The sequence below is a fragment of the Helianthus annuus genome, chromosome 8 (assembly GCF_002127325.2).
Source record: "Helianthus annuus cultivar XRQ/B chromosome 8, HanXRQr2.0-SUNRISE, whole genome shotgun sequence".
Taxonomy (NCBI): domain Eukaryota; kingdom Viridiplantae; phylum Streptophyta; class Magnoliopsida; order Asterales; family Asteraceae; genus Helianthus; species Helianthus annuus.
The window spans coordinates 133667966-133678590 of record NC_035440.2 but is presented as its reverse complement, the minus strand read 5'-3'; the positions used below and the strand labels follow the sequence as shown (position 1 = coordinate 133678590).

The following is a 10625-nucleotide window of genomic DNA, read 5'->3' as shown; positions in this document are numbered from 1 at the left end:
TATATACAAGTTCACATACCTCACGGGAGATCACTCAACACTCGGCCGAAGGTGTATTTTTAGTGAATCACTCGAGAGCGGCATGGAACTTACTTCTACCATAAGCTTGCCAAGCAATCAATCCTCCTCCTTTTTAACTATATACCTTTGTAAATATCAAGAGAACTTTATGGGTTTTTTTTTTGGCTTGGGCTAAAGGTGGGTAGTTGGGTTAGTGGTTAGTAAAAGGGCGAAAGACGTAACAAACGTTGGTTTGAAAGACTTTTTTATTTTTCATATTTTTATTTTATTTCGATGGATTGTTCAAACAAAGAGATTTGATAAACTTTGTTTGTTTATTTGGCTTCATCGATATATATATATATATATATATATATATATATATATATATATATATATATAGATATATATATATATATATATATATTTCAAAGTCATAAGAGAACCAAACGTTGTTACTAAAAAAATAAAATAAAAAGGTTTTGGTGCGTAAAAAGGGTTGTTTTGGGTTAAGAAATAAAAAGGTTTAGGCTCAAAGGGGTTAACTAGGGGGATTTTGGGTAGGTGGTAAAAAAAATAATGGTGTAGAATGAAAAAGGGTTAGTCCTAATGCCTCCATCATTTACTTACTCGGGTTTAAGTTGGTAAGGACCGGGAATGTATTGTTGTGGCAAGTTCTAGAGTCGTATGAACCGAGCGGCTATTCACACAAGAAACGAAAAATGAGCATTTAGTGTAAAGATATATATATTTGTATGCTCGTTAAAGGCTCAAAACTCACTTTTGTGGGAAAAGGGTTTTTATGTGATCAAGTATATATATAATCGTATTTTAACTAAGTTTGTCATGCCTTTTCGTAATTTTCTTATGTTGGTTCTTTTTATCAAGACGCTATCGGTTGTAAATTTGTAAAAATATAACCTTATTAAGACTTGAATTCCCAACTTAAACTTAGACAAGTAAAAAAATGAATTTTTTTTTGGAAAAAAATTGGGGTGATTAGCGGTTCCAATAGAGTTTTGTGTAAGGCTTGTTATTAGGACTTGCAAAATTCAAAGTTTTAGCACCCCCCACACTTAAATTACACATTGTCCTCAATGTGTCTCAAAAATATGTTTTTAGGTTGATTGAATGTGTAAAATGGTGTTAAAAGCAAAATTTTATGTTACTGGCAGTCTGGACACGGCCCCGTGGGGACCGGACACGGCCCCGTGTTCAGGTGCCAGTGACAAAAATTTAAGAAAAGAAACAGAAACCTGGGCACGGGGGCGTGTCCAGTGAACACGGCCCCGTGTCCAGTTACCTGAACTGGGCGATTTGCTGCAGATTGTGCAGCACAGGGCCGTGTTGGATGGACACGGCCCGTTGTGAGCCTACTGTAATGGGAGATTTTTATCGGATTGCTCTGTTTTAGTGCATGGGGCTATGTTTCTCGTTTCCCTTGTTATCCTTTACCATCCAGAGTGTGTTTTATTCCTGCAAATTTAAATTAAACTAAAAGATTAAACTAAACTAAGGATAGTTCCGCGGAATGCCTCCGTGGTGCGCCACGTTTATAAGGGTCCTTGGCTAGACCCAAGGTGAGGTTATATGTTTTCCGAGCGGGATGTTTTGCATCCCATGTTGCACCGTCGGAGAGCATCATCCAAACTCGAATCAATTACCTTCATGTAATTGACTGGATCATCGTCCTTTATTCTCTTCCTAACCCCGAACTTCACTTCCTTATCACCGTATTTTAAAGTGAGTGTTCCGTCATTCATATCTACCACTGCTTATGCGGTGGCTAGAAATGGTCTCCCTAGTATGAGGGGGACTTCGATGTCTTCTTCCATATCAAGTATGACAAAGTCGGTCGGGCAGACGAAATTATCAACTTTGACTAGCATATTTTCAGCGAACCTTGCGGGAATTTGACGGATCGATCAGCAAGCTGTATACTCATCTTTGTAGGACTCGTCTTGCCTAAGCCGAGTGTTTTGAACATTGATGCTGGCATGAGGTTGATGCTTGCACCAAGGTCGGCTAGCGCATTTCGAATGGGGGAGTCCCCAATTGAGCAAGGAATTGTGAAGCTTCCGGGATCAATCTTCTTTTGGGGAAGTTTATTGAGCACGGCCCCGTGTCCATCCTTGTCTCTCTCCTCATTAATTGTAATTCGCAATTACAATAAATGCGCCTGCAGGAGTCTGACCACGCCCCCGTGTCCACTGGGCACGGCCCCGTGATGGGCAATAGAAGCTTCTAAAGGTAGTCTTTTCTGCTGCTTCTTGGGCACGGCCCCGTGCTCGTTGAGCACGAGGCGTGTTCAGTCTTCTGTGTCCTTGGTTTTGCTTGGGAAGATGTTGCTGAGGGGTCGGGCATTCCACTTTTGTTCCTTTTCTTGTATTTATGTTAGATTTTGCTGTCTTTTTGCTTCTTTTGTTAATTTGAGCTCATTTAATCCTGAAAATACAAAAGGAAGACAAAAACACACTTTTTCCAACATTAGTACTAAAAAATGGTTAGTTTTATGCCACATTTGATATAATTTATATGTTGCATTTTGCGCATATCAACAATATCCTCACTTAAGGATTTTGTCTATTTCATTGAGCGAAATCTTACTGACAGCCAAACTGAATATAAAAAAAAAAAAAAAACATTTTGGGTTAGAAGATATTTGATGTTTGGGTTTTTTGGCGTTTCTAAGGCGAATGGGTTATATCAAATATGGCGTTTAGGTTTTTGTGTGTGTTTTTAATTGAAGGTCTGAGATGTTGTATATATAGGATTTTTTTGGCCTTTTTTTAGGCGGGATTTTACTATAATTAAGTTTGGTGTTTTATATCTAATGGCGTTTTACTTAGAATGGTCTGTGATTTTTGTTTTTGGCGTTTTATTTCATGAGATGGCGTTTTGTGTGGAGTAGTCAAAAGACCCTTTTACCCTTAATGAAGCACGTCCACGTAATAAAATTGATGTTATTTACTAAAACGCCACCGCCCCAATCTAGTCCATATATTGTTTTGATCGGACGATCGATAAGCGTTCTCATCGTTCTCACACTTTCTACCGTTTTCTCTAAATCCCAACCCTATATATATAGGGTTAGGCTCATTTATGAACAACCCCCTTGTTAGTGAGCACTAGTGAACTAATCCTAGCCCTTGATTATCAATACACAAGTGTAAATCAATGGCTAGGATTTGATGATGAAAAGAATTGTTGTTGTATTCACGCCCATTGTCACATTGAAAACATTTAATCGTGGTGTGAAATTGGGTGTTAATGAGTTTGTGAAATTCCATAAACTTTTCAAACACTTGAGATTTGTTTGTAACGACATATGTCTATAAATAGGTGGTACGATCATCTAGGAAAAGCACGTAATAGCGGTATCCGTTAGCGGATAGGACAGGCGACGTCCAAACATCGCTATGGACTCTGTCAAAAGGTAAAAATGTACAATTATTGGAATCATGAAACGGGAACTTAATTTGTTTACCAAACACATAAGCTTGACAAATACTAGAAATTTTAACATTATTTGAACTAGAATGCAAAGAACGTTTCAAAGAACTTAAAACATTTATTCCGGGGTGCCCAAGACGATGGTGCCAAGTATCTTGAGACACGGCTAAAAAAGTAGAAACTGATGCAGGAGAGACTTGAACTTGGAGTCTTGAAGGTAGAGTGAGCGGATAGAGTTCGCCTGTACTGTCATATCAGAGGAGGGACGTCCGGGTTTGGAGATCCTTCACATCAAAACCAAAAGGGTCAAATTCGATCGAAACATTGTTATCGGAGGTAAAGCGACGAACCGAAATCAGGTTTTTAACTAGATTAGGTGCATAAAGAATGTTGTTTAGTTTGAAATTTGGAAAAGGATGTGGTAATGTATGATTTCCAATAGCATAGACCAGAATTTTATTGCCATCACCAACGATAATGTTTCGGGAATAAACCTTATTAAAACAAGAAGTGAGATTATTATAGTTGTTTGTCATAATACCTGTCACGCCAGTGTCCATGTACCAACTGTTTTCTGGAGGATGAAGTGAGAGAGTGTTAAAAGCCTGATCTAGCTCGGTTGGAGTGTAACTCGCTTCTTAAGTGGTATAAGCCTGTTGAGGCCGTGGGCCTAAAATGCCTTGCTGTGGGCCAGCAGAAACGGGCCTCTTGACTGGCGCAGTGGGATACAGGCAAGGCAGAATGGGCCAAGGGTAATACATCTGGTTGGGCCACTGTTGAGAATGGCTTGGCGCACTGGAGAACTGTGCTGGCCATTGGGAAGCGGCCCACGACCCATTCTGTGGAGCCTGCTGAGTTAAGGACCAGGTTGGAGACGAGCCGCGACCACGGCCGCGACCGCGGCTACAGCCATGGCCACGACCACTCCGATTGTTCATGGTTTGAGGACTGGGTTGAGGCGAGCTATGGACAGGAGGGGTGGTTTGATGATGAGATGCATGAAGAGCAGTGTCGTTTGAAACCCGGTTGGCCTTAGTAGTTTCTTCAAGGCACAACTGAGATCTTGCTTCATAAAAGGTAGGAAGGGGTTTGGTATTCTGAAGTATGGTGGCAATCCTACCATAAGCTTCGTTGAGTCCAGATAGAAGCTGGACCACCAGGCAGTGTTCGGTAACGGGTGCGCCAACATTTGCCAGTTGATCTGACAACATTTTCACTTCTTGAAAATAAGCAGATATAGTAGGAAAGGTGTCAAGTTTAATGTTGGCGAATTTCTGTTCCAACAAAACTGCACGAGTGGTCTGATTGTCATGGAATATGCTTTTCAGCGCCGTCCATGCATAGTTGGCAGTTGAGTCAGGACGTATGATGGTGCACATAAGATCGTTCGAGATGGTGCCATAAATCCATTGAAGAACTATGGCGTCGAGACAGACCCAAACATCATCAGAAGTGGTTTGCTTCTCCTTGTCCTTGTCTTTGTCTTTATTGTTTTCAGCGGACTCTTCTTTTCGAGGTAGAAGATGATCGAGCACTTGATATGCCCGACAGTGGATCTTAAATAGTTCCGCCAAATGGGCGTATTGACTGGTTTCCGTTTCAAGAGTGACTGGAATAAAGGTTTTGATGTTTGATACGGTAATGGCTGGGTATAGTTTAGGATCCATGGTGATAGGGAGTGAAGAAGCAAGAAGAAGCTGAGAGAAGAAAAAAAATGTGTGGTCGGCGGCTAGGGTTAGAGACCGTCGGAAGATGGGAAGAAGAGAGGTGACAGGATCAGTAAGAATTTTTAAGAGATTAGGCTCTGATACCATGTTAATTGGTAAATTTTGCTCGTCCGTTATTCCTATCACAAACAAGAATATATAGGATACAAGGTTTGACTAATCTATTTTTGATAGTTATCTACATAATATTCACATAATCACAATATCATTTCCATATCGTCTAGTTGTTAATTGGTAAATCTTACTCGTCCGTTATTCCTATCACAAACAAGAATATATAGGATACAAGGTTTGACTAATCTATTTTTGATAGTTATCTACATAATATTCACGTAATCACAATATCATTTCCATATCGTCTAATAACGTACATAAAGTTCTTGTAAGTCTTAGACAATATGGTGGGGTATAGCACTTCGTATCAAATCATACGAATTGGCGCCTTGTAGCGCCCCTAACCCACTTCCTGGCGCCAAAGGGGGGCATTAAGGACTTTTCTAAATTAATAGGTAAAAGGTTTTATCTCACTGAATGGTAGTTAGCTCTGAAGCCTCCTGTCTATGTGGCGTATACGTGGCGTAACAAAGCCTCTAGAGGCTTTATACCACACCACCCAACCTTATTGTTAACTTATTATTATGTAAGGTGACTTCTCTCTGTTAAAAGTTACCTAAATAAATAAGAAGTTTTATTTCAATAAATTTGGGTTTATCCCTAAAAACATGTTTGTAATGGAAATTTGGGTTTTTTCCATTTATTATTATTATAAAAATGTCGTGTTTTACTCTGATAAAATATTTCCTAACTGCGGTCCTAATGAAATTTCCGCTGCCAAATTAATGAATACCGATACCACCGACTCTGAGTAGCTCACGACCGCCCGCCTCCCAGGACAGGGGTCGGGTGGTCCACAACATATGACAAAAATAGATTCATTGCAGAATGTACGACAGAAAAAAAGGATTTATTGTAGAGGTTATGAAATTGATGATTATGGAATGAAACACGACGTGCATTTTTTATGGAGATCAATTGAATGTCCCATATTCATTTACATTTATTATTTTTATAACTTATATACTTATATTAATAATAAATAATAAAGAAAACAAGACAACACCAAACCTAACCTAACCTACATTATCTTATATAAACTCATCTTCAACCTTCATATACTTCACCTTCATAAACCCTCACACATGGAAGAATCCATCAACTACATCAGAAGCTACAACAAAGTACACCCCGATGGCGAAACGTCCGCCACTCACCATCAACCTCCTGCTCCGACACGCCGCAGAACCATTCCTGTCGTCATTACACTAACAATCTTCACCATCATCATTGGCACAATTATCGCTCTTTCAGTTCGCCAGCCTGACCGGCACAACAACCGCGGTTACAAGCCGCTGAGTACCGAGCAATCAGTTTCAGTTATTAACTCCGTGTGTGCAGTCACGCAGCATCCGGAGTTATGTTTAGCTCACGTCAGCACAGTTAACTCCAGTGACGTTGTTGATCCTATGATGATTTTCAACATTACGTTGCACCTCGCGGTTAATGAGGTTGTTAATGTATCGTTGATGTCAAAAACTCTAATTATGAAAGTGAATGATTTATATACTGGTTTGATGTTTAGAGAGTGTGTGAGTTTGTTTGATGATGCGGTGAGTCGACTCAGTCGGGCAGTGGAGATTGTGAACGGGGATGGGGAGATGATGGAGGGGAGAGTGGCGGATTTGATGGCGTGGATTAGTGCGGCGATGACGGATCAGGAGAGGTGTGTGGAGGGTTTGGAGGAGGTGGGATCGATGGTTGGGGATGAGGTGAAGGTGAGGGTGAAGAGGTCGAGTGTGTACTTGAGTAATAGTTTAGCAATACTTGCTAATATGAAAGGGTTACTTGACCGGTTTGGGGTTCAGTTATATCAGGATTCATGATTTTGTTTTTGCTTTTTTCATTGTGTTTGTAGCTACAAAAATATTACAAAGGGGATTTTTGTTTCAGTTTTTAATATGTTTTTAATGGTTTATATCTCCTCTAACTCGATCAGTACTTAAGTACTTATTGGTTGAGACTATGTGTTTTACGAGCACATGTTTGAATTAGGAGTGTTCATCGAATCGAATAATGAATTTTCGAATTATTCTAATAAAATTTTTATCTTTTTTTACTTGAATCCGTATTCGATTCGATAATTTGAAATTTGAATCGAGTTCCAACCGAATTCGAATAAATGCAACTGCGTGTGTGCAGTACGTATATTAGTGTATTAACTGTTAAGTTGTTTGCTGTTGACAAAGTTCCCCATTGTGAAGTTTAAAGTTCCCCATGATGAACTTTAAAGTTCCCCATGACGAAGGTTCCCCATGTGGAAGGTTCCCCATGACGAAGGTTCCCCATGAAGAAGGTTACAACCTTCGTCACATGTGAAGCTTCGTCATCAACCTTCGTCAACATGTGAAGGTTCGCCGTCTCATTCAGTATATATACAGCAACAGAAGGCAAACACTGTAGGCAAGTCTGAATAGATTTGAGAGCGAACACGCTATAACGCACACTCACTGAGAGTTTACAGAGACCATTTTGTAAACATTGCTTTGTAACCGTTTTCTAGATTAATACAATGGGGTGTTAATCGTTGAATCTCGTGTTTGCGTTTTTGTGTTCGTAACTTAACTTACCCGTTTGGATTCCGCACTTTCGGGTTTGTCGGAAAACAGGGAATAGAGGTTACTCGATCCTCCGGGTGGACCTACAATTGGTATCAGAGCATTGGCTCGATTCCTTGTTTAAACCAAGTCGATTTTTCTCGTGTCTTAATAGATTTTGAAAGTATATTTCAGTTTATGTTCTTGATTGAAAATCATTTTTCTGAAAAACTCTTTTTCAAAACCTTGAAAATCAGTATGTTTTGCTTCTTGTTTTAGTGGAAACCTTGTTATATTACATGCTTGTATGTTATTGTGTGTTTTTATTGAAAGATTTAGCAAAAATTTGGGTCACTAAAATTTTATATGCTGATAAGTTTGGCCAGAATCATTATAGTGTTCATTTGATATTCATAATGTTCTTCATTGTATTCAAACTATTCTTGAGCTTTATATATGTTTGATCTAAATTGTGGTTTAAATTAAAGAGGTATTGTGTTTATTAATATTAAAAGGCAAATTGTTTGAAATTGGTATACACAAACAATCATGACTAGTTGAAAAAGAAGTCTGTAGGAGATAAGGTGTTTGAAAATTTGGCCATTTGAACTTTTGTGTCAGAGGATAAGATTTACTGTTTGTGTGAAAATATCTAACTCAACCTTCCTCACCTCAACCTTCCTCAACTCAATCTTCCTCAGCTCAACCTTCCTCAGCTTAACCTTCCTCACCTCAACCTTCCTCAGCTCAACCTTTCTCACCTCAACCTTCCTCACCTCAGCCATACATTCCAACCTTCGCCACTCATAACAACCTTCGTCAAACCCTTTAAACCTTCGTCTACTCTACCACTCGACGAACCTCCCAACCTTCGCCATCTTATTGATTGCTGAACATTCATATACTTCGTCACATTCACTTGATCTTTTTAACAGAAGACTTCAAAATCATATTTAACTTGTTTGTTTTGATTTTGTAAGCAGGTACTCATCAACATACAGTTAAAATGAATCCGGATTGGTGGGGTACTCCGTCTAATACTGAAAGTAAGTATAGAAGCACGGGATTATCTCCATCATGGGCCGAACCTCCTCAACAATCGTCTTCACCTCAAATTTCGTCAAGTCAATGGGCGTTTGTTTCAAATCAAAATCAAAGTATTCAAAGTATACTTTTGAGCGAAAATGAAACCGGAAGCAATAATCGTCCACCGAAGCTAATGCACATGAATGAATATCTGGGATGGGAAGACAGATTTCATACGTATATTCTTGGGTAAAACACGGATTTGTGGTTACGATTCATTACAGACTTCGATCAAGCACTTGATGTTGCCGCTTCAACAGCCGCGTCTTTTGCAGATCTTTCTCCAGATGATAAGAAGAATTATGATTTAGAAAAGAAGGCATTTTCTATTCTAACTTAAGCATTAAACAAAGAAATCTATCATCAGTTTGTAAGCTTCAAGACAACAAAGCGGTTATGGGACGCATTGAAGACGAGAGGTGAAGGAAACGAAGCGTCACACAAAATACGACATGACTTACTCAAGAAAGAGTTTGATGGTTTCACATGTATGGAAAGAGAATCTTTGAGAGATTTGACAAGTAGATTTTATCACTTGTTGACTGAGTTGAATCATTATGGGGTAGTAACAACTCCTGCAGAGGTTGTCACAAAGTTGGCCGATGCGCTGCCATTTCAATGGAAGGTTTCTTGGAAATTTTAAAGTACAATGGCACATTGGCTACAACCTCAATCAATGATTTCGTTCAGATGTTGGAGAATAAAGATCAGGAAGAAACTCTAAAGGCGAAAAAGGTTCCAGTACAACAAAATCCTGATATGTATTATGGAACTTCTGGCACTTCTGCAAGACCTGCTCAACATGCTCCACTCCAAACGGCGTTTGTCACAAGCACAAATTTGTATGGCAATCCGATACAAGTTCCTGTTAAGCCAGCTCCAACCACAGTCTTGTATGGAAATCCTCTACAAACAGCTCCACAACAGCAAAGCCAACGATCTATCGTAGCAACTGATATGTTCGGAAATCCATTACCTGTTCGATCTACCGGAGCAACAGATCTGTATGGAAATCCACTTCTACCTTCCTTAAGACCAACTGTTGTTCAACCAACCACAGATTTGTACGGCAATCCACTACCTGTTCAACAGCAAGCCTGTTATGGTAGCACGTCATCAGCTGGTCAGCCATCTAATACAGTACGACTGGACACATCAAGTTTCTCCAAAGTTAGCGTTGAAGCAGCTAAGGATCACATGGAGATATTGAACACTTTGGTGAGCGCGTATTGTGGGTTGATAGCAGGTCAGATTGGGAACATCAATCTGAAGAAGATTACCAGCAGATAGATAAAGAGGAGATGGATATGATGGACATCAAGTGGGCTTTCGCTAGTGCTGTTAGGTGGGCTAAAGACTTCATGGAACGGACAGGTAGAACCAGCTTGGAAAGCAAGAAAGACACCAAGTATGGGTTTGATGTGACAACTGGCAAATAACTGGTAATTCCATACAATCTAATCACTATTTATATTTTTAAATCTCATGCATTTAGCGTAATTTAATTACGTAACTGTGTCGTATACTGGATAACAGTGTTAGGACAAGAAAAAAAAGCTAAAACATATGTTGGTTTTTGTCGTAATGCGAAACCAAACAAACAATGTCCTAAAAGTGTTGGTAGAAAGTGTTGCGTGCACTATTCACGGTTACACTATTCATGCCAGCAAACCGTGAAATCAGACCGAAACACTGAAAAACGACACTC

General features: G+C 39.5%; 1 protein-coding gene across 1 annotated transcript; it reads left to right on the top strand.

Annotated features, from left to right (window-relative positions):
• Window positions 1-6379: 6379 nt before the first annotated feature.
• Window positions 6380-7120, top strand: LOC110870593 (pectinesterase 1). Its single transcript, XM_022119778.1, has one exon. It carries the CDS (start codon window positions 6380-6382, stop codon window positions 7118-7120), a length of 741 nt encoding a protein of 246 aa, XP_021975470.1.
• The last annotated feature ends 3505 nt before the right edge of the window (window positions 7121-10625 follow it).

Bases quoted from the DNA above. Each gene is read 5' to 3' on its own strand.
- LOC110870593 (XM_022119778.1), top strand. From the start codon at position 6,380: ATGGAAGAATCCATCAACTACATCAGAAGCTACAACAAAGTACACCCC.